The sequence below is a fragment of the Acanthopagrus latus genome, chromosome 2 (genome assembly GCF_904848185.1).
Source record: "Acanthopagrus latus isolate v.2019 chromosome 2, fAcaLat1.1, whole genome shotgun sequence".
NCBI classification, from domain to species: Eukaryota; Metazoa; Chordata; class Actinopteri; order Spariformes; family Sparidae; genus Acanthopagrus; species Acanthopagrus latus.
In genome coordinates, this window is record NC_051040.1 from 3,496,501 (window position 1) to 3,521,110 (window position 24,610).

General features: G+C 43.6%; 1 protein-coding gene across 3 annotated transcripts in view; it reads right to left on the reverse strand.

Annotated features, from left to right (window-relative positions):
* Positions 1-24,610, reverse strand: part of prx (periaxin) — a 41,119-nt gene that overhangs the window by 3,765 nt on the left and 12,744 nt on the right. For all 3 annotated transcript variants that reach the window (XM_037080921.1, XM_037080938.1, XM_037080929.1), the window contains exons 2-8: positions 19,482-19,537; positions 17,616-17,723; positions 16,280-16,405; positions 15,512-15,671; positions 14,307-14,500; positions 13,615-13,856; positions 16-13,400 (exon numbers count right to left, since the gene is read on the reverse strand). In XM_037080921.1, the coding sequence (XP_036936816.1) occupies positions 16-13,400; positions 13,615-13,856; positions 14,307-14,500; positions 15,512-15,671; positions 16,280-16,405; positions 17,616-17,723; positions 19,482-19,537 (14,271 nt within the window). The remainder of the gene's footprint in view (positions 1-15; positions 13,401-13,614; positions 13,857-14,306; positions 14,501-15,511; positions 15,672-16,279; positions 16,406-17,615; positions 17,724-19,481; positions 19,538-24,610) is intronic.

The window sequence follows — 24,610 nt, forward strand, 5'->3', positions numbered from 1 at the left end:
TTCTTCTGTCCTTACCTGTGGAGTGTGGCTTGAGGGTGAACTTGGGGACCTTGAACCAGGGTGAAGACTCTCTTTCTTCAGACTCCCTACTTTTGCTCTCAGCCTCGCTCCAAGCCTGGACCTTTGCTGAGCTGAACTCCATGGTGAAACTAGCAGGGGACTCTGAGCTGTCCCTGTCCAGCATATCTGTTCTGGCATGAGATGACACCACATTCTCCGAGTGCTCCTCACTAACACCTGCGAAGGTCATCTTGCCTGATTTCAGTTGAGGCCCTTGGGCATCTCTCCTAACTTCTTCTGGTGCCGAATCCTTTCCCAGTTGGACTCTCATTTCTGTATCCTCCTCCACTGCAGCCATCTTGCCGTATGGAGAGGTGAGCTCCACCTTTGGAAGTTTGATTTTACCGCTGAATGTCCCTTTATCTTCCTTGGAGACCTTTTGAGGACTTGCATCATTTTCACCATTGAGACTTGAGCTTGAACCTTTGTTGTCAGGCGACCCTGATTTGCCAGGGGAGAGCGATACTTGGGGCATTTTCATCTTCCCTCCCTCGGACTCAGTGTGTGCAGCAACTGATTTATCTTTGGACTTCCCAAAACTTGGCTTCATTTTGATTTTAGGCATCTTCACTTTGACGTCCCCTGCTTCCACCTCAGATGTTGCCTGCTCTTTGAGGACACCTGTGCATGCGGTGGACTCATCTGTTTCAGGAGGATTTACCAAAACAAAAACAGCTTTCTTTACTTTGGGCATTTTAGGGCCCTCGTACTGTATTTCTGGCCCATAGATTCTTCTTTCGGGAGATGAGATGGAGGGTAATGGGACACCAAACTTGGGGATTTTGATTTTCTTGCCCTTTTCTGTAATGACATCATCTTCATCCTGTGATGTACCTATATCAAATTCTATGTCAGGAATCCTGGGGACTTTGACTTCTGCTCCGGATGACGAGGGGCCACCCTCTGCCCCTGTTCCAACACTGACTGAGCCTTGTATACTTGGTAATGTAACCACTGGTGCTGCAATTTTAATATGGCCTTTGTCCTCTTTATGTCCGTTGTGGGTTTCCACTTCAACTTCATACTCAGTTCTGTCTTTAACCTTGCATTTGTGTTTGACATCACCACCTAACTCATCGCCACAGTTTTTACAGGTTTTTGCTTCTGCTTCCACATTTTTACCAGTCTTCTTTTTTGGCATTCCAATCTTGAATTTTGTTCCTTTGACTTTAGGCCCTTTTACTTTGCCACTGGTTCCTGACGCATTGAGATCCAAGTCAGGTAGTTCAACTTTTTTCTTGTCCTTCTTGCCATCTCCTCGATGAAGTCCTATATCAAGTTCCAGGTCTCCTTTTGGACCTTTGATACCTATTGATGGCATCTTGAGTTTTAGACCTTTGTGCTCTCCTTCAACATGCAAACCAGCTTCACCATGATCCTCTACATCCTGTCCTGCCTCAATGGTTGGAAAGTCACCTGACACACCCCCCTTTGGAAGTTTAACATCTGGACCTGTGATCTTTCCTCCTGTGACTTCCATCTCTATAGCAGGTCCTTCAATATTTTTGCCTTTACCTTTGGGCAGTGAAATATCAACTTTTGGCATCTTGATATGTGGCAGCTTGATAGTTCCTCCCTCTGCCTCCACCTCCACTTCTGGTGTGTCAATATTTGCTTTTCCTTGAGGAATAGATAAGTCCACATTAGGCATCTTGAACTGTCCCTTATCTCCCTTTATTTCAAAATCTGTTCCTTCAATCTTTCCTTTGGGCAGGGAGATGTCAACATTTGGCATTTTCCAATGAGGCACTTTGAACTTTCCTCCGGTATCTCCCTCTATTTCAACATCTGGACCTTCAGCCTTTCCTTTAGGAAGTGAAATATCAACAGAGGGCATGCTGACATGTGGCATCTTAAATTTGCCACCTTCGCCTTTGAGCTCGACCTCTGGACCCTCCATCTTTCCTTTGGGCAGGGAGATGTCAACATTTGGCATTTTCATGTGAGGCATTTTGAACTTTCCTCCTGAGCTTCCCTCTATTTCAACATCTGGACCTTCAACCTTTCCTTTAGGAAGTGAGATATCAACAGAGGGCATGCTGACATGTGGCATCTTGAATTTTCCACCTTCCCCTTTGAGCTCCACCTCGGGACCCTCCATCTTTCCTTTGGGCAGGGAGATGTCAACATTTGGTATTTTCATGTGAGGCATTTTGAACTTTCCCCCGGTACCTGCCTCCACTTCAACATCTGGACCTTCAACCTTTCCTTTGGGCAGAGAAATGTCAACATTTGGCATTTTCATGTGAGGCATTTTGAACTTTCCTCCTGAGCCTCCCTCAATTTCAACATCTGGACCTTCAACCTTTCCTTTAGGAAGTGAAATATCAACAGAGGGCATGCTGACATGTGGCATCTTAAATTTGCCACCTTCGCCTTTGAGCTCGACCTCTGGACCCTCCATCTTTCCTTTGGGCAGGGAGATGTCAACATTTGGCATTTTCATGTGAGGCATTTTGAACTTTCCTCCTGAGCTTCCCTCTATTTCAACATCTGGACCTTCAACCTTTCCTTTAGGAAGTGAGATATCAACAGAGGGCATGCTGACATGTGGCATCTTGAATTTTCCACCTTCCCCTTTGAGCTCCACCTCGGGACCCTCCATCTTTCCTTTGGGCAGGGAGATGTCAGCATTTGGTATTTTCATGTGAGGCATTTTGAACTTTCCCCCGGTACTTGCCTCCACTTCAACATCTGGACCTTCAACCTTTCCTTTGGGCAGAGAAATGTCAACATTTGGCATTTTCATGTGAGGCATTTTGAACTTTCCTCCTGAGCCTCCCTCAATTTCAACATCTGGACCTTCAACCTTTCCTTTAGGAAGTGAAATATCAACAGAGGGCATGCTGACATGTGGCAGCTTGAATTTTCCACCTTCTCCTTTGAGCTCCACCTCTGGACCCTCCATCTTTCCTTTGGGCAGGGAGATGTCAACATTTGGCATTTTCATGTGAGGCATTTTAAATTTTCCTCCGGTACCTCCTTCTATTTCAACATCTGAGCCTTCAATCTTTCCTTTTGGCATTGAAATATCTAACGTGGGCATGCTGATTTGTGGCATCTTGAATTTGCCGCCTTCCCCTTTAAGCTCCACCTCTGGACCCTCCATCTTTCCTTTGGGCAAGGAGATGTCAACATTTGGCATTTTCATGTGAGGCATTTTGAATTTTCCTCCGGTACCTCCCTCTATTTCAACATCTGGACCTTCAATCTTTCCTTTAGGAAGTGAAATATCAACAGAGGGCATGCTGACATGTGGCATCTTGAATTTTCCACCGTCTCCTTTGAGCTCCACCTCTGGACCCTCCATCTTTCCTTTGGGCAAGGAGATGTCAACATTTGGCATTTTCATGTGAGGCATTTTGAATTTTCCTCCGGTACCTCCCTCTATTTCAACATCTGGACCTTCAATCTTTCCTTTAGGAAGTGAAATATCAACAGAGGGCATGCTGACATGTGGCATCTTGAATTTTCCACCGTCTCCTTTGAGCTCCACCTCTGGACCCTCCATCTTTCCTTTGGGCAAGGAGATGTCAACATTTGGCATTTTCATGTGAGGCATTTTGAATTTTCCTCTGGTACCTCCCTCTATGTCAACATCTGGGCCTTCAATCTTTCCTTTTGGCATTGAAATATCTAAAGAGGGCATGCTGATTTGTGGCATCTTGAATTTTCCGCCTTCCCCTTTAAGTTCAACCTCTGGACCCTCCATCTTTCCTTTGGGCAGGGAGATGTCAACATTTGGCATTTTCATGTGAGGCATTTTGAATTTTCCACCGGTACCTCCCTCTATTTCAACATCTGGACCTTCAATCTTTCCTTTAGGAAGTGAAATATCAACAGAGGGCATGCTGACATGTGGCATCTTGAATTTTCCACCTTCTCCTTTGAGCTCCACCTCTGGACCCTCCATCTTTCCTTTGGGCAGGGAGATGTCAACATTTGGCATTTTCATGTGAGGCATTTTGAATTTTCCTCTGGTACCTGCCTCCACTTCAACATCTGGACTCTCCATCTTTCCTTTGGGCAAGGAGATGTCAACATTTGGCATTTTCATATGAGGCATTTTGAATTTTCCTCCGGTACCTCCTTCCATTTCAACATCTGGGCCTTCAATCTTTCCTTTTGGCATTGAAATATCTAAAGAGGGCATGCTGATTTGTGGCATCTTGAATTTTCCACCTTCCCCTTTGAGCTCCACCTCTGGACCCTCCAGCTTTCCTTTGGGCAGGGAGATGTCAACATTTGGCATTTTCATGTGAGGCATTTTGAATTTTCCTCCGGTACCTCCCTCTATTTCAACATCTGGACCTTCAACCTTTCCTTTAGGAAGTGAAATATCAACAGAGGGCATGCTGACATGTGGCATCTTGAATTTTCCACCTTCTCCTTTGAGCTCCACCTCTGGACCCTCCATCTTTCCTTTGGGCAGGGAGATGTCAACATTTGGCATTTTCATGTGAGGCATTTTGAACTTTCCTCCGGTATCTGCCTCCACTTCAACATCTGGACTCTCCATCTTTCCTTTGGGCAAGGAGATGTCAACATTTGGCATTTTCATGTGAGGCATTTTGAACTTTCCTCCTGAGCCTCCCTCTATTTCAACATCTGGACCCTCCATCTTTCCTTTGGGCAGAGAGATATCAAGATTTGGCATTTTCATATGAGGCATTTTGAACTTTCCTCCGGTTCCTCCCTCTAGTTCAACATCTGGACCTTCAATCTTTCCTTTTGGAAGTGAAATATCGACAGAGGGCATGCTGAGATTTGGCATCTTAAATTTTCCACCTTCGCCTCTAAGCTCGACCTCAGAACCCTCAATTTTTCCTTTAGGCAGCGATATGTCAATGTTTGGCAATTTGATATCTGGCGTATTGAATTTACCTCTATCTCCATCAACCTTTGCACCGTGTTTTACTTTTGGCAGGGACACATCCAGGTCTATTTTTGGGACGGAAACATCAATCGTTGGCATTTTGGGAATTTTGAGGCTTCCATCATAACCTCTGATATCAGCCTCTGAGACATCAACCTCTGCTTTGGGTAGAAGAACCTCAGTCTCTGGTGTTTTAGCTGCTGGTAGTGAGAGCTCGACAGAGGGCATTTTGACTGTGGTCTTAGCGTCAACATAACCACTTGGCTTAGCTAAATCTTTTTCTTTAGAGCCAAATCCTGGCATGGAGAATTTTGGTAGTTTGATAGTGACATCAGGTGCATGGAAGCCACCTTTTCCTTCCACATCTGCCTCCAGTTTAGCATCAACCCCTCCCTCTGGGAGTTGACCTTTCGGTGATGATATTTTAAACTTGGGGAATTTCCCTTTGTATTTTAGTTTATTGTCTGGGGTTTCAACATTGATTTTTGCTTTAGGAATGTCAATATTGCCCTTTTTCATTTTAACATCTACATCAGGACAAGATATGGACACATCTGTATTCTTTTTGGACAAACCAAATGAGGGCAGTTTGAGTTTAGATTTTTTCACCTTAACCTTTCCGTCGCCATCAAACTCTACAGATGGTGCCCTAATCTCTCCTTCAACATGTGGTGGGCTGAGGGAAATGTCTCCTTTGGGTCCTTTTCCTGATATCTGCACGTCACCACTCTTGGACTTGGCACCAAACCTGGGAAGTGTGAAACTGGGAACTTTGAGGGAGAGATCTGGCAGATCAAAGCTGCCCCCTGATGAAGGTCTGCCTCCCTCTGCTTTCAGAAGCTCTACTTCCACATCATCACTTTTAGGTTTGGTGAGACCAAAGTCTAAATCTACTTTCGGAGCTGAGATGTCAACTGTTGGTAGTTTGACGCTGGGAAGTTTGATGGATGCACCTGGACCCTCTACACTACCTGTCTCGATGTCTGCACCCTTGACTTTCAACTTGGCTGGATTTATATCTCCTTTGAGACCAGACATCTCCAAACCTCCTGATGCGTCAGGACCACTGGTGTCCACTTTTAGGCTTTTGTCTTTCAGACCAGAGGGAAGGCTTAGGTCGAGATCAAATTTGGGGAGATTTATGTCAAGAGTTGGCATGTGGAGTCCTCCACCCTTTTTACCAGATAGGTCAACTTTTGGTACTTCAATTGCCTTTCCAGAAGGTCCTTCAATATTGATATCTCCCTCCACTTTTCCTGCAGGAACTGAAATGTCAACAGCTGGCATTGCAATCTTTCCTCCCTTCATCTCTGGTCCTTCCACTCTGACATTTCCTTCTGGTAGGTTCATCTTTGGAAGTGACACATCAAATTTGGGCATTTTGAATTTGCCTCCCTTTACCTCAGGACCCTCAATACTGAGATCAGCATCAGCCTTTCCTTTTGGGAGTGAAAGGTCGATGTCCGGCATATTAATTTTTCCACCTTTAAGTTCAGGACCTTCTATGTTGACCTCTGGTCCCTTAGCTTTAATCTTTGGAAGAGAGATATCAAGTGAGGGCATGTGGAACTTTCCTCCTTTTCCAGCATGTCCTTCAACTTCAATTCCTCCTCCTGCTTTTCCTTTGGGTAGTGAAATATCAATGTCTGGCATCTCAATCTTTCCTCCTTTGATGTCTGGCCCTTTTATTTTGACATCACCCTCTGGAAGATTCACTTTTGGCAATGAGACATCAAATTTGGGCATTTTGAATTTTCCTCCTTTCAACTCAGGGCCTTCAACATCAAGATCACCCTCAACCTTTCCTTTGGGGAGTGAAATGTCCACTGTTGGCATTTCAATTTTTCCTTTCATATCTGGTCCTTCCACATTGGCATCAAACTTTGGAAGACTCACTTTTGGTAGAGAAACATCAAATTTGGGCATTTTGAATTTCCCTCCTTTCAACTCGGGGCCTTCAACATCAAGATCACCCTCAACCTTTCCTTTGGGGAGTGAAATGTCCACTGTTGGCATTTCAATTTTTCCTTTCATATCTGGTCCTTCCACATCGGCATCAAACTTTGGAAGACTCACTTTTGGTAGAGAAACATCAAATTTGGGCATTTTGAATTTCCCTCCTTTCAACTCGGGGCCTTCAACATCAAGATCACCCTCAACCTTTCCTTTGGGGAGTGAAATGTCCACTGTTGGCATTTCAATTTTTCCTTTCATATCTGGTCCTTCCACATCGGCATCAAACTTTGGAAGACTCACTTTTGGTAGAGAAACATCAAATTTGGGCATTTTGAATTTCCCTCCTTTCAACTCAGGGCCTTCAACGTCAAAATCACCCTCAACTTTTCCTTTTGGAAGTGAAATGTCAACAGTTGGGATCTTCACCTTTCCTCCTTCAACATCAGGACCTTCAAGGTTGATATCGACATCGGGAGATTTTATTTTGGGCAGAGAAACATCCAATGACGGCATGTTTAGTGTTCCACCTTTAATGTCAGGGCCTTCGATATTTACCTCCGGTCCCTTAGCTTTCATTTTAGGCAGAGAGATATCAAGTGAGGGCATATGGAACTTTCCTCCTTTGCCAGCATGTCCTTCAACTTCAATTTTTCCTCCTGCTTTTCCTTTGGGGAGTGAAATATCAATATCTGGCATTTCAGTCTTCCCTCCCATGATGCCTGGCCCTTTTATTTTGAGATCGCCCTCTGGGAGACTCACTTTTGGCAATGAGACATCAAATTTCGGCATTTTGAATTTGCCCCCTTTCATGTCAGGGCCTTCAACATTTAGATCACCCTCAATTTCTCCTTTAGGGAGTGACATGTCACCTTTAAGTTCAGGTCCTTTAATATTAACATCAATTCCCTTTGCTTTGATTTTAGGAAGAGAGATATTGAGTGAGGGCATGTGAAACTTGCCTCCTTTACTGTGTCCATCAATGTCAATATCCACATCAGCCTTTCCTTTTGGAAGGGAAATATCAACTGTTGGTGTCTCAATTTTTCCTTTCATATCTGGACCTTCCACATTGCCGTCAAACTTTGGGAGACTCACTTTTGGTAGAGAAACATCAAATTTGGGCATTTTAAAGTTCCCTCCTTTCACTTCAGTGCCTTCAACATTAATGTCACCCCCAACTTTTCCTTTGGGAAGTGAAATATCAACAGTTGGGATCTTCACTTTTCCTCCTTCGACGTCAGGACCCTCAAGGTTGAAATCAACATCGGGAGTTTGTATTTTGGGCATGGAAACATCAAGTGATGGCATTTTTAGATTTCCACCTTTAACATCTGGGCCTTCAATATTTACCTCCGGTCCCTTAGCTTTCATTTTTGGAAAAGAGATATCAAGAGATGGCATATGGAACTTTCCTCCTTTGCCAGCATGTCCTTCAACTTCAATTTTTCCTCCTGCTTTTCCTTTAGGGAGTGAAAGATCAATATCTGGCATTTCGATCTTCCTTCCCTTGATGTCTGGGCCTTTTATTTTGACATCACCCTCTGGAAGATTCACTTTTGGCAATGAGACATCAAATCTTGGCATCTTAAATTTTCCTCCTTTCATGTCAGGGCCTTCAACATTTAGGTTACCCTCAACTTCTCCTTTAGGGAGTGACATGTCACCTTTAAGTTCAGGTCCTTCAATATCAACATCAAGCCCCTTTACCTCCCCTTGTGGCAGTGAAATATCAGCTGTTGGCAATTCCACATTGCCCTCTGGCAGGTTCATCTTTGGAAGTGAGACGTCAAATTTGGGCATTTTGAATTTCCCTCCTTTCACCCCAAGGCCTTCAACATCAAGATCACCCTCAACTTTTCCTTTGGGGAGTGAAATATCAACTGATGGCATTTCAATTTTTCCTTTCATGTCCGGTCCTTCCACATCGGCATCAAACTTTGGGAGATTCACTTTTGGTAGAGAAACATCAAATTTGGGCATTTTGAATTTCCCTCCTTTCAACTCAGGGCCTTCAACCTTAATGTCACCCTCAAGTTTTCCTTTGGGAAGTGAAATATCAACAGTTGGGATCTTCACCTTTCCTCCTTCAACATCAGGACCTTCAAGGTTGATATCGACATCGGGAGATTTTATTTTGGGCAGAGAGACATCCAATGATGGCATGTTTAGCTTTCCACCTTTAAGGTCAGGGCCTTCGATATTTACCTCTGGTCCCTTAGCTTTCATTTTAGGCAGAGAGATATCAAGTGAGGGCATATGGAACTTTCCTCCTTTGCCAGCATGTCCTTCAACTTCAATTTTTCCTCCTGCTTTTGGTAGAGAAACATCAAATTTGGGCATTTTGAATTTCCCTCCTTTCAACTCAGGGCCAACATTAATGTCACCCTCAACTTTTCCTTTGGGCAGTGAAATATCAATATCTGGCATTTCAACCTTCCCTCCCTTCATGTCTGGCCCTTTAATTTCGACATCACCCCCTGGAAGACTCACTTTGGGCAATGACACATCAAATTTCGGCATCTTAAATTTACCTCCTTTTATGTCAGGGCCTTCAACATTTAGATCACCCTCAACTTTTCCTTTGGGGAGTGAAATATCAATGTCTGGCATGTCAACCTTCCCTCCCTTCATGTCTGGCCCTTTAATTTCGACATCACCCCCTGGAAGACTCACTTTGGGCAATGACACATCAAATTTCGGCATCTTAAATTTGCCTCCTTTTATGTCAGGGCCTTCAACATTTAGGTCACCCTCAATTTTTCCTTTAGGGAGTGACATGTCAACAGTTGGCAAGTTAAACTGTGCTCCTTCAACATCTGGACCCTGGAGGCTGATATCTACCTCTGGACAATGAACTTTTGGGAGTGACATGTCACCTTTCAGCTCAGGTCCTTCAATATCAACATCAACTCCCTTTGCTGTCATTTTTGGAAGAGAGATATCAAACGAGGGCATATGAAACTTTCCACCTTTACCCACATCTCCCTCAAGTTCAACATCTCCTTTTACCTTCCCTTTTGGGAGTGAAATATCCACATTTCCTTCTGGTAGGTTCATCTTTGGTAGTGACACATCAAATTTGGGCATTTTGAATTTGCCTCCCTTTACCTCAGGACCCTCAATACTGAGGTCAGCATCAACCTTTCCTTTTGGGAGTGAAAGGTCAATGTCTGGCATGTTGATGTTTCCTCCCTTAAGTTCAGGACGTTCTATGTTGACCTCTGGTCCCTTAGCTTTAATCTTTGGAAGAGAGATATCAAGTGAGGGCATGTGGAACTTTCCTCCTTTTCCTGCATGTCCTTCAATTTCAATATCTCCTCCTGCTTTTCCTTTGGGGAGCGAGATATCAATGTCTGGCATCTCAATCTTCCTGCTCTTAATCTCTGGCCCTTTTAATTTGACATCACCTTCTGGAAAACTGACTTTTGGTAATTTACCCTCTGGACCTTCAGTGTTTATTCCTACTTCACCTTTTGCTTCTGGAAGTGAAATATCAACCATTTTTCCTTTCATCTCTGCTCCTTTGACTTTGACATCGCCCTCTGGAAGGTTCATCTTTGGAAGTGAAAATTTGGGCATTTTGAATTTAACTTTCCCCCCTTTGGGACCTTCAACATTTATGTCACCTTTGACTTTTCCTTTAGGAAGTCCAATATTGTAGGATGGTATTTCAATATTCCCATCCTTTCCCGAGTGAATGTCAATATCAATGTCTCCTTTTGTCCCCTTTCCTTTAGGAAGGGAGAGGTCGATTTTTGGCATTTCAAACTTGCCACCTTTGACTTTCGGCCCTTGAAAATTCACATCTCCCTCAGGTAATTCTACTGCAGGGAGGAGGATGTCTACAGATGGCAAGTCGAATTTACCTCCTCGTCCATCTCCTTCGACAGTGATATCAGTTTCTAATGTTCCTTTGGGGGGTGAGATGTCGATAGTTGGCATTTTAATTTCCCCACCTTTGATTTCTGGCCCCTCGATGTTGATGTCACCTCGCTTTGACTTTATTTTAGGGAGAGAAACATCAATGGACGGCATTTGAAAATGTCCTCCTTTACCTTTGGCTTCAATGTCGCCCTCTATTTTCCCACTTGGAAGAGAGACATCAGCCGAGGGTCCCTCTAGGCTAATATTTCCCTCAGACATCTTCATTTTTGGCAGCGATACATCAAATGTAGGCATCTTAAACTTGCCTCCTTTTCCTGTGGTACCTTTAATATCGATCTTGCCCTCTGCTTTTCCTGTTGGAAGAGATACATCAGCTGTGGGCATATTCATTTTCCCTCCTTTAATCTTACCTCCCTGCAGGTCTAAATCTCCCTCTGGTGTATCAACCTTAAACTCAGGACCTTCGATGTTAATATCACCTCCCTGTGATTTGATCTTTGGTAGTGACACATCTAATGAAGGCATCTGGAACTTTCCTCCTTTGGCCTCTGGAAGTTGGATCTCTACTTCACCCTCTGGTGACTTCATAGCAGGAAGAGAGATGTCGAGTGACGGCATGTTGAACTTTGCTCCTCCTTTGACCTCAGGTCCCTCAATATCGATCTCTGCCTCTTTGGTTTTCATCTTTGGGAGTGAGACGTCAAAAGTTGGCATCTTGAACTTGCCTTTGCCATCGCCACTGCCCTCGATTTCCATGTTGCCTTGGACGTTTGCCTTTGGAAGCGAAAAGTCAACGTTTGGAAGTTCAGGGCATTCTAGCTTCACGTCTCCTTCAGGTAGCTTCATTTTTGGGAGAGAAATGTCTAAAGAGGGCATGCCTCCTTTCACTGCACTGCCATCAATGTTCAGATCTCCTTCTATGTTTCCTTGGGGAAGAGAGACATCGACAGTAGGCATCGTGATCTTTCCGCCTTTGATTTCAGGTCCCTCTAAAACAACCTCTCCTTCAGGTGACTTCATTTTTGGAAGAGATATATTGTAAGAAGGCATTTTAAACCTTCCTCCTTTTCCCTTGATGTCAACCTCACCCTTCGATTTACCTTTTGGTAGAGAAATGTCTACTGATGGCACCTCAATGTCCCCTCCCTTAATCTCAGGTCCTTCTAAGTCAATGTCAACCTCAGATGTCCCCATTTTGGGTAGTCTAACATCAAGTGATGGCATTTTGAATTTTCCACCCTTCCCAGCCTGACCTTCTACTCCAATGTCTCCTTCCATTTTGCCTTTGGGCAGAGAAATATCGAGTGTGGGCATTTCAATTTTTCCACCTTTTACTTCGGGGCCTTTGATGTCGACTTTCTTGTCACCTGTCTTCATTTCAGGTAGGGAGATGTCAAATGATGGTAGCTGAAATTTTCCTTCTCCTTCAACATCAGTTGTTCCTGCTTTGCCTTTGGGAAGGGTCAGGTCTACTTTGGGTAACTTGAAGCCCCCTTCCACCTCCTGTCCTTCTATATCTACCTCTCCTTCTGTCGACTTAAATTTTGGTAAAGTTATATCAAAATTGGGCATTTTGAACTTTCCATCTCCCCCAATGTAATAGTCCATATCCACATCTGCAACCCCTGGTTTCACCTTTGGGAGAGAGATGTCAACAGAGGGTAAACTGAATTTCCCTCCACCTTCTGGACCCTCAATATCAACACTGGATGATTCCATCTTTGGTAATGAGACATCAACCTTTGGCATGGAGATTTTGGGCCCTTTGAAAGTGCCCTCCACTTCGTCAGGAATTCTGCGTCCGGTGTCCAATTCCAAATCGACATCAGGAACAGAGATGTCAATGGCTGGCATTTTGATTGCTGTCTTCCCAGAGACGTCGATGTCAGAGTTTCCCTTCACTTTTGGTAAAGAGATATCAACAGAAGGCATTTGAAAAGAGGCAGCCTTTCCTGAGAGATCTCCTTCAATCTTTGGTTTTGGGATATTTGCTTCAGGGAGGCAAACCTCACCACCTCCTTTTATTTCTACTTTTGGAGGTGTTACATTAGCATCAGGCACTTTCATCCCTTTGGCTTTTACCTTGATTTCACCATCTATCTCATCCGAATGACGTGAGAGTCTCACTTTGGGCAGTTTTAACTTTGGCATCCTTAGTTTTGCATCTCCTTTGCCCACGTCTACATCAACTTTTCCCACAGCTGCGTCTGCCTCAACCCCTCCTTTGATGTCAATGTTAGGAGCTTTTCCCTTTACAGCAGGCACAGATGCCTCAGCTTTTCCTGAAGGGAGTGCAAACTCCACATCAGGTGCATTAATCTTCACCCCTCCCTTTTCTGTATCCATGTCTTTATCACCAGAACAACTGAACTCCACTGACGGTGGCTGGATGTTTATACCAGGGGGCTTCAGCTCCAGAGATCCAGTTTCCAAAGCCGAGCCTGACTTTGTGTGTTTGCTCTTAGGAAAGGTGATTCCAAACTTGTGTCCTTTTCCTTTGGTTTTCACTTTAGCTCCAGATACCTCGGGTGCAGAGATATTCACTTGTCCCTCGAGTCGTCCTGTTTCCACTTTTCCTCCGGTCTCTGCTCCAGTGTAAGCCTTTGTTTTCATGTGGGGAAACCTGTAGAGACCGGAAGAAGAAAATAAGACAAAGACACTGCAATATATCGTTTGATGTCATTGAGTCAGTAAAAGTACTGTATCAAATGTATCTCTAAAACTACCATCATAATGTTCCTCAGCAAATCTTCACATGCTGTTTAGTCATTACAGCAGGTACTGACGACAGTTTCAACATGAAAAGCAAACACTGCAGGAACACAAACAAGGCCAACCTGATCCTCCTCTTTGCCTTCCCCGCGGCTGCTGCTCCTTCTGCACCTCCTGCTTCGACCTTCACGTTCCGACTCTGTTTGAATTTAGGGAGAGAAAACTCCACGTCCACGTCACTCATCTCCAGTCTGGGGGGCGTTCCCTCGACCACCAGCTCCTCTCTGCGCTTCTCTTTCAGCCTCTTCAGACCAAAACGTCCACCTCTCTTCTTCTTGACTTTGAACGGCTTGCTGCCCTTCACACTCTGAAATACAAACAAACACATTAAGAGGTTAAGTTGACATTCAGGGGTCTGCGATGTGATTTTTGTCTTATTTGTTCATGACGAAAAGGGGCGCTATGTAGTTTTGGGGAAGAAATGTATTTACAATATTAATGGGGAAATAATACAAACTCAGACATATAGTTTTTTTCCTTAACTTAATAAACACGCTTTTCTCAAAGGATTATAAAGTCATCTGTTTGAAGCTAGAGAGGTGGCAGGGTCCGCCACCATAAACAAAGTAAAAGAGCATGAAATTGTGTTGTTCTTTTGTTCTCTTCTGATTAAAATGTCTTCCCCCAAACCTACATAGTGCACCTTTATTAACTGGAACAATTTGAGGCTATAAAAGAGACGACTACGTGTCTTAAATTATTTATAAACAGTGGAGAATTTATGTGACAAGTTGTATTTTGGAATATTATTGATTACCATTTTGGATATCTTGGCTTTGGGACCTTTGACCTCCAAACTGGGAACTCGAGGCCTCACGCTGACCTCCGCTCCAGGGATGGTCCTCTTCAGTTGGAAGCTGACCTTGTAAGGCTCGGCACACTGAAGGATCTTCAGAGCGTCTTCATACTTGACATTGTCGAAGTAGACCTTGGCACTCAGCAGCTGGTCACCTTCACACAGAGATCATAATGAATGAAATAAGTCAGTGTCAACACCTGTCACAGCTGTTGAAACTTTCACACCTCCCCATCTCAGTTTGCATTTTTATTGATATGGAGTCAATCATGTACAGCCGTTTATAACAAGAAGTACTCTGAGGATCTTGTCTTTGCCGACCTCCAGTGGTTTCAACAGTTCACCTTCCCTCAGTGAAGTACAGGTGTACTCCAAGACCTTGACATCACTGCAGGGTGTGGTTACAGGTGCAGCAAGCATACATCTGCCCACAACCAGAAGGCTCCGCACACTGAAGGGTCTTTAGAGCATCTTCATACTTCACACTGTCCAATAATTTGTGGTATTTCAATGTCAATTAATTACAGGTGTGTTCAGTTTTTTTTTCACCTTCATCTGACTGTACTTGAAATTTACTCCATTTTGTTTATAAAATAAAAAACTTTTAATATTATTGTCATTATTATGATTTTGTATGACACACAATTCAGTGGTTCATGTTGTTGCACAGATCAATAACTATCAGAATTAGAATCTGGATGCTTAAAGCTGGAGTACAACAATTGAATGTATTTTGATTTTGGTTGTAACGAGGTGCCACCTGTCAGCCTGGTACCAGCGGCAGGTCGCTGTAAACTGAGCTAATGCTTGTTAGCATTAGCTGCTAGTGCTGATAAGACATACCAACGGTGCAAAATGAGAAAAAAAATCTCATCTAAACATTCAGTATTCAAGGCAACAGTTCAGTACAATTATGATTATTATGTGGCCAGGATCTTATAGTGTGATTCTTGTGATGATTACAGTTTAATGATTTTTCTGCTGTTGCGATCACGAAATTGGACGGTTGACACAGTTATAATATATTTAATCTTTAAGGTTGAATACACAACAGGACACACACTCACCATGGCTCAGAGTTTGCGGTTTACATATTTTTATTTCATTTCTTGTGTGGATTATGTTCATTTTAAAGCTCTGAGAATGTCAATCGTGACCGCAGGTACCTTCCTGTAGACTGAGGTGTTTAGCAGCAGGTGAGTCTTTGAGCACATCTTTAACGAAGATGCCTCGCTGTCCTCCACCCGTCACACTGTAGCCGCTGGCTCCAGCCTCCGCCTCCGTCTCCACCACGATTTCCATGATTTTAGACGTTTCCTCCACACACTGAAACATGGACACACAGCTTTTAATATCTCTAACATAAACAGTTTACAGTCGGTCTCAGTAATGGAATATGGCCGTCATCTTCACCCACACGCTGTTTGGATAATAATTGCTATGGCTTGAAAATGTATGAGAAAAATACAGCAGTGATTCTGTGGATGCAAAATATAAATTATGCAGCTTCAAGGACATGCATCACATCACATCCTCTGTCCGTCTGTTTCTCTTTGTTCGGGCTTCAACACTGTTTTATGCCTCGTGTCACTCGCTTGAGTGAGTGCAGAATTTGCGGTACAGTTATTTGTCACTTCACACTTTACTTCTGAATCCATTTTATCCATTAAGCTGTCACGGAGGAAAGGTCACTCTATTCTTGGACTACATCCACTTTTCCAGTGACTGACCAGAGGAAATAACTCGTAGACGACTCAGAGAGGAAAGAGTGAATTGTGAACTTCATGAACTATTGGAGTGACATTTTTGTGTGCCGTCGGCTTCATCATCGCTGATTTGTGGTAATTAGAAATCTCCGGTTGCTGTTTAACCACTGATGGAAACATGGTTAGGAAATATTTAACCTTGAGAGCGTTTATCCGACTGCTGCTTACCGTCTGTTCTTCTGTGGGTTCTGAGTCCATCTCTGGTTGGGCCAGTTGGCAGGTCGACTCTCTCAGGTGACTTCTCTTCTGACTCAACACCTGCTTCAGCTCTGCATGGAGCTTCTCCTTCTGCACCTGCAGACAGACAACACGAGGTGAGATCATCGTGTCTTTTACCCTTTTAAGACGTCGATAACATCACAACTTTATGTCAATAAAACATAAATGCAATTTGAGTGAATGTTCCTTCCTTTTTATGCAACTTACCTGTGACTTTATCCCTAATAATTTGGTAATTACACAAAAAAGAGAATGTAAAAGTCAGTTAACAACATGGTGCTAATTGTTTAGCCTAGCAAAACATATTCTGAGATCTTTGTAAATCCTATGATTTTAAATTGAATGTATTTAATTCGATAAAATGTCTGCAATAATTCATGATGGCATTAGATTAAAGTTCTGAAGTATAATGGAACCGAAAACAGGAAATGTGTGCGCAGTCTCTTTGTGCACTGTGTTGCTTGTTAGCTACATTGATATTTCTGCTAAAAACCAGCAGGTGTCGCTGTCCCGCGACAAGCAGCAGCGCCGCTTTGTGTCACAGAAACTCTTAAAATGCTAACGTGCTACATTTCAGCGCCTGAATGTGTGTCAGAGTGTTTACAGCCGACACCTGCAGCTGGTTTCAGATTTGCCACATTCAGATGTTCTTTGTTGCCGAGTCTGCGTCCAGCAGCTGGCGGTCACCTGCCGCGGTGTGTGAAAAGGCCAAACGACTGGCATCTGTGCTGAGCTGGGAGAAATGAAAGGTTGTTTATGTGGTGGACAATGACCTCAGCAGATCGGGCCGGGACTATTGTGATCCAGTTTGTATGGGGCTGCTGGCTGCTGGGGTCACCAGGTCAGCACTCTGAAGTGCAACGTAGTTCATTGAAAATGAAAGAAATCACTCATTATTTTCTTTATCTGAGGCTCTAAATCAGCTGATAGAAAGTGTCACAGTTACCTTTTTGTCGAACATTAAAGTGGTATCGATCTCCAGCACTTGGAGCATGTTTGCATGCTAACGTTAGCATTTAATTCCCCAGCTGTGCCAATGTGACAATGCTAATGTTTAGCAGGTATGTTTAGCATGCTCACTGTCTTTACAGTTTGGACACAGGTCCAAATAAGTTAACTTTAATTCAGCCTGGTTGGTTTAGTTTAGACTTTAGTTTCCCTTGTGTGTCACTGTTTTGCTGTTCAAGTTGTGTTGAATTCATGCAGGAAGGTTTTTGTGTATTGCAGTGTGTGTGTGTGTGTGTGTGTGTGTGTGTGTGTGTGTGTGTGTGTGTGTGTGTCTCACCACTCTCTCGGGACTCTCCTGTTCGTCTGTGGAGCCGCTGTGGTGAGGGTTGCGTTGTGGGGCAGAGGGGGATCTGTTCGAGGGGGGCGACCGCCTCTTGTCTTTTACCTGCCCACAGAGTAGCAGACAGCGTCAAGTCACTTTGAAATGTTCATGCAGTCGAGGTTGTCGGAGCAGTTTTTTTTTTTTACCCTTCAAGGCAACTAACACGATTATTTGAGCCTCCACAGCAGCTTTGTACTGCAGCTGCTGGGAGACTGGTTGGGGAAAAACCTCAGAAACGTGGGGACTGTGATTTGAATTTTCTCAGTTTATTTCAACAATCAGTGACATTCTCAGTGTTCAACCCTCCATCGCTCCAGTGAGGCTGCTGAACAGAAGAAAGCTGGTTGTGCTGGGAGGCTGCAGGCTCCAAGGTTTAAATATACAGTATGTTATAAAGTGCACGCGAGGTTCAGTCAGCCTTTGCTGCAAGAAATAAAAAGGTAGAGGGATTTTTGTACTCTGGATGCCGACTGTGCGCTGCTGTTGCACGTCCACTTGAAGAAAAAAAAGCATCTGGAACAGTTTCTGATAGCTGGACTTCAGTCAGAACGTGACAACATGACTTTTATCTTCATCAGCATCATCTCCAGTTGTCTCATTACAGGAACAATTTTACTTGCTGCTTCGTATCTCAATTTATGTTTCAAAGACAGAAGACAGTCTCTGCCCTAATTTAGGATTCCTAACTCAGTTTGGATGCGTCTTTATGAGGTAAATTTCCATCCAAAAATAAGAGCAGATTTTTTTCCTAAATGCATTTAAAACAGTTTCCAATATCAAAAATCCTAAATGTCATCGTAAACTGAGTTAAGGATTTCAGATGACTGAGGGTCTCCTTTCTTTTTCTATGATTGCATTTATTTCTGCTACCCACAGATATCACCACAGGAGAAGACTGAACGGAAAACAGTGACCTTATTTATTTCAATTAATCTGACTATAAATACCTCAGAATTTTTTGTGCAATTTGTTGGTTGAACTGGATCAAAACAAACTACCTTTTACCTCTTTTCTGGAGGAACTCTGTCATGTTCCAGCCTCCCATATCTCCTTCCTCTGGCTGCTTGATTCATAAACTCTCACATAGTTAATCTTGTAAAAACATCCTGTTCTAACACTTCATCTGTGGTCAAGCTGCCATGAACTCTCACACACACCAACCGGCCCACAGATTTCCAGTCCAGATCGTAGTTAAAAAACAAAGTAAGGTTCATTTTTGTCAATCAAATACCTCTTTTTAATCCTTTTTTTTTTTTAAACACACAGCAGTTGTGTCAGCTGTTGTGTGAAAATCAATGCCATAATCTACCTCGTTACACACATGCACACACAAAATCAGTAGCCTACAGCCAACACTAAAACATAAAGCGACAGCGAATTGCTACAACCAAAACTAATGTACAACTCTCCTCATAAAGTGCAATGATCAGACGAGCCTAACGTCCTCAGTGAAGTCCATTCTTGTAACAGTAACATCTGTCCACACTCATTTATTTCATCAAACTGCAATCACATAAAAGAATCGCTCGGCTGAGTCAAAGTGTCGGCTGTGGATTCAGAGCTGATGTGCAGCGTGTTATTACTGTGTGGAGGACAGATGGCGTATAGAAATAAAACATGTGACGTCTCGTTCTCATGGAATACTCGTTGTTTGTCGTGTTGATCGTCTCATTACTCAGTTGTTTAAGGCCTCACATCCTTCATCTCTAACATTATACCAGCTCGCTCTCGTGTAACAGCTCTCACTAAAGATAACGACCCTCGTCTGGTTGTTTTTTTTTTTGTACCTGCGTGAACAGACGGGGAGTCGTGTTTACTTACGGCTGGATCTCTGGTCTGGCTGAAAACATGGCTGTCCTCTTGGTCTCTGTCAGAGTCTGAAACAGAAAGAAAAGACGACTCAGGTTAATCAGCTGTAATCTGCTGAAGTGCATTCTTATCTTTTCTTGACCTGTAGTTCTGTAGATTAAAGCACATAAAGAGGGAATCTATTCAGCTAACACATATCCAATCACCTCAAACTGGTTCTGCAAGAGCTGCATGGAAAAATGAACAGATTCACTGTGCTCGTCTCTCTGTAGTCCGTGATGAGTTCAACGCACGAGAGATCACGTTGTGATCCACCGAGTGATGGGCATATTTCTAAACCTGACATCAACTGAATGCTTCCCATTTCCACTTTCTTTCAGTTTTAAACAGCATCATCAGCGTTCACAGCACCTGTATACATTCATGTTTCAGTGATTTTATAATACACATAGACGTGTCTGGCAGGATGACACCAGTCAACGCTGACATGCCATCGAAACAGGAATGTACAGTGTCACATAAGAATAAATGATCTCCTGTAGCGTTCTTAAGAAAGTGTAGCACCAGGTGTTCATGTCAGGCTCGCTCATGTGGAGCGTCTGCGAGAGCGACACAGCTGTCGGCGTGAAGCTTCTGCGACGGCGTTCTTGAGATTCTTTCCGTCATCTTGTTCATGCCTGTGCACCGGCGACACGAGCACGAACCATCCAAACTCTCCACTTAGACACTTTAGGAAACCGGAGATACACCTGCAACATCCATGACGGTTTACTTTCCGACATGCATCCAGAGTTTCTTAAGTTTCTTACATACACTCATGCTGTTTCTTAAAGCCATTGCAATCAAGGGATGGGACGTTTTTTCTTGTTTGCTGTGATACTCAACGAGAAAGCTCCAAACTTTACTACAATCCACATGCATCAGTAACAACTGTGTAAAAGTCATATCAACAGAACGAATCACTTCACTTTGTTTTAAGACAACCAAAAGGGAAAGGGCAAAGCTTTCCAGGCCCAAATCACTCGGGAGCCAATGTAAGACAGCAATAATCGTGTTCATCCTATTATAAGCATCAACAACCAAATTTGTTTTCACGTCAAGCTGGCAGCCGGCCACATGACCTGATAAATGCACTGATCCAAACAAACTCCTGAGTGAATTTTCTTACTATGTTAGGACTCAAACATAAATCATGTCACCAGAAAATAAAATAAAAAGATAGGGAGCTTGCAGAGGCTCTAGACTCAAAAAGTCATATAATGACCGACTCTTTTTGCCTTGTGAAGCAGTCTTGGGGAGGTTCCCTTTACTGGACCTTTCTCTGCGGGCGGGCCTGCAGCCAAATATAGTAAAAAGGACCGGACTGAGGCCAGACAGGCGAGATTCCATGGCTAGCTTCCTGTCCGCTCAGACGGTCAAGGTTGCCAGGCTGGCAAATGTTTTAAATGTATTTGGTATCCATCGACCAGCCACCATGGAGCACTGAGGGGCAGAACTACTGACGGCAGGAACCAGTGAAGATCAGAAGTTTGAGCACCGACTGTGAAACACATCAACTGATACAATGCTTAAATATATATTTTATTTGTATTAAAGATGCCAAAAACTCTCCTAAGCTCAGATTTGTTAAAACTTACAAACAGCAGCACAAACAGACGGAGTCATTTCAAAACTTCATCAATTTAAAGAAGACTTATTTAAAGAATGTGTGGAAGCTCCTCCCCCGGTCAGTTTACCATCAGCAACATATCTCAGCTCGAACAGGAATCACTCAGCTTTCCGTCACCGCGGCCCCCAGCGATCTCATTCCTCACAGTCCGGCCTTCATGGGATCGCTTTTTAAACTGCCTTAGTTTAGCTGTGTGTGTGTGTGTGTGTGTGTGTGTGTGTGTGTGTGTGTGTGTGTGTGTGTGTGTGTGTGTGAGGGAGAAAACCCATCAGTGTGTTTGGGCGTGTAGAGTGTCAGCATGCAGCGTGGATGTCGTGCCTGTTTGGGTGTGTTGGAGGTATCTGGTATCTAGGAGGTCACACAGAACACATAACACACATTCAGAGCTGCCTGGTCGTCGGTGTATCGGTCGCAGAGCTGCAGGACGCAGATCGACTCTTAACACGTGAAGTGAGACGCTCTTAAGTGATGAGAAGGGAGACATCGAAACCACCCCGAGCTCCTGTTAGATCACTAACTCTGCTGCTCCTGCAGTGATGATCAGATATAATAATACATAACATAATGAGCCCCATGTTGAGACTATAATCTTTTTTTTTTTTTCCGGATGTTATTGTGAGACAAATGTCTGCAATAACAATCTGATATCGGACACTCAAGACATTTCTGTTCATCTAATTTCCCAGATCAAACATCTAGAAATGAGAAAACAAAGAGATGCTGCTTGTGCTGTGTAATGAAAGAACATGATTCAACTCACTTTAAACACTGAATCTTACATAGTTTAGGTATTTGACACATTTTCTTTCAGCTTTGTCACGTGCTCGTCTGACAGAGATGTTGAGCTTGACGTGATGAGATCGAGGCTTTCGAGCTATTATTTCTGTGCTGAGTGACTGACGTCGGCTCAGCAGGTGCAGCCACCACACTGCTGTGTTAATGGCCTTAAAGTGGCAGACAGAGTACAAATGAGCAGTCGTCACTGCTGCCTTTCATTAACACACAGCACAAAAGACAGTGACAGTGACGTGAAGGCAACCGGTTTAAATTCAAGGTCTACAAATAGACGTCTTCTCCTGAAGTTTCCTGAACTCTGACTTTATAAACTTTAGTCACACTTCTGAAGGAGAACAGCATATTTAACTTACGAGTTTAAAGCTATCGGCTCTTCTTGTGGAGGTTTGCACCTGACAGCAGCTTTAAACTGTGTGACAGACAGACGGCAGCAGGTGGAGGAGGTGGCACTCCCTGGACGGAGCAGAGGAATGGTGGGATGGAGGAGGAGGAGAACATTTGAAATGCCTTGCAGCCCAGTCTTTTTATAGATCAGACCCACACATCTGCAGGCCTCCACACGCCTGACGACCTCCCCGATCAGCACGGACCTCCACCCTGCTGCATATGTACTGTAGGCACAGACAAGTGGAGAGGGCGAAGCTACAGTTCCAACCCTGACTCCTGATTGTTTATTACTAACTCGTTCTGAACAACATTATCGCTCCCTGATTTATGTTCGTACTGTAGCTGCTCAGTCACCAGGACAAAATCCAAGCATCTAACATTCCTGCAAAACACAGACACGTCTACACGTTATGTCACAGTGTCTGTACCATATTGACATATTTATGTGGTGGAGTTCAGGCCAACATGGCATTTCAGTATTTGCAATAGCACCTGATATTTTTTAAGGAGACCTCTGGACAAAAGCAGATATTTTTGACAGGAAATCGAGTGAACTACACTTCCCTGTAATGAAGCCTTTAATACCAGGACATTTATTAACATTTATTTATTATTCAGACTCAATAATTGTCTGTTCAACTGGCACAAAAAGTTTAAACTCCTACTAATTTAGTGGATGAGAGGCAGAGCATCCTGCTAATGATGCAGCTGAAGACTCTCAGCCTCCGACTTCGAAGATCAGAGAACAAACCAGAAAGCTGAAGAGCTTGTTGGAGCTGTCAGACACTCTGCAGTTTGTCTAGGAGGAGCTGGATTAAGTTGTCTGGAGTGATAACGCAGGCGGGTTTGTTACTGAGGTCATAGAGCGGAAAAGACGGCTTAAACACAGTCTGACAGCACCTTTCAACTGCAGCACACTGTCTGTGCGAAAGGCTTAGTCACAACAACATGACTAATGCCTTTTTTACTTTCTCTGTCAGCTTTACACGTCATCAGTCTTTATTAGCGAGAGCCTGGACAAAGATTAGGTGCATTTACATATTCACACCGAGAAGCTGCACGGCTGCAACACTTCTCTCTTAATGTGGGTAACTAAGAGAGACCAGTGCAGTTTAAAGTATATAACTCACATGAACACCAAACTAAGAGGGATTTAAAAAAAAAACATGAACATTTCAACTCCTTTATCTATATTTCTAACAATAACATGTGGAGTGTCACTTGAACTCTTTGGCCTTATTGCAAGTTTCAGGTCAGCAGCCAGCTGTTCTCAAAGAAAAAGGTCTAAAAACTCAGCACCAAACAGCAGACAGAGAAGAGCTTGTGTAGAATGAAGCACTGAGCTGAAATTTCCCTCAGAAGTTGGTAGAGAACAAAAATAGAGTTACAGAGTAAATATAGTACTCAGATTCATCAGGCTAAACAAAAGAGATGATAATGCTGCTCTGTAACTGCTGGATGAGTAAATAAGCAACTGGAGGTGATGATGGAGTGTGTCAGAGTTTTTTTTGTTGTTGTTAAGGAAAGATCATTTTGGTTAAAGGAACAAAGTTAGTGAAGAGGTAAATGTAGAGGGAATGAAACAGATATACCCATTTTTTCTTCTGAGCATGACGACCACAGTATGGTTGAGATTTGGCAACACACCTGGTAAAGTGAAAGGTAAGAGTTGCTGTCACAGTGAATAGAAAGGTGAGTGTTAATTGCAGGTTTCTGTGACGGGATGCCAGCTGCCTGTCCACCAGTCCGACCTCTGCACAGCCACTGAAGGACAAACTGCTTCCTGCAGTTGCACGTCGGCTTATGGACATAATTCCTGCGACACCAGACTTTGTGTGCGTGCAAGGTCGCGCTCTTCGTACACACACAATCGTCAGCCCTGTTTTTGTAGCCGTGTAACAACAGAACGCCAAGAGATGAATGACAGTGACTGATGGACGTGATCTCCTGTCGAGACCTCGACTTTCCTCTTGCGTCAAACCTTTTCACTTTGAGCAGATCTTAACCAGTTTTGTCAAAAAATGAAACTCAAAAACTGAAACATAGAGCGACCTAAAGTTTCAGGTTTGCAGAAACACAAAGCTCACAGCGCTGTCCTGCACTGTCCTCCTCTGACTTCCAGCAGCAGCCTCATGACGCTCTGCCGCTCTGAGCCTATTAGAGATGGACAAGTTAATGATGTTATCGTTGGCTCAGTAGTGGCTGGACTGGAGCGGCAGGTGTCAACCCTAAGAAAACAACCACCTACCTGCCCTTTAAGAGGCTGATAACTCTGGTCTGACATCGCACT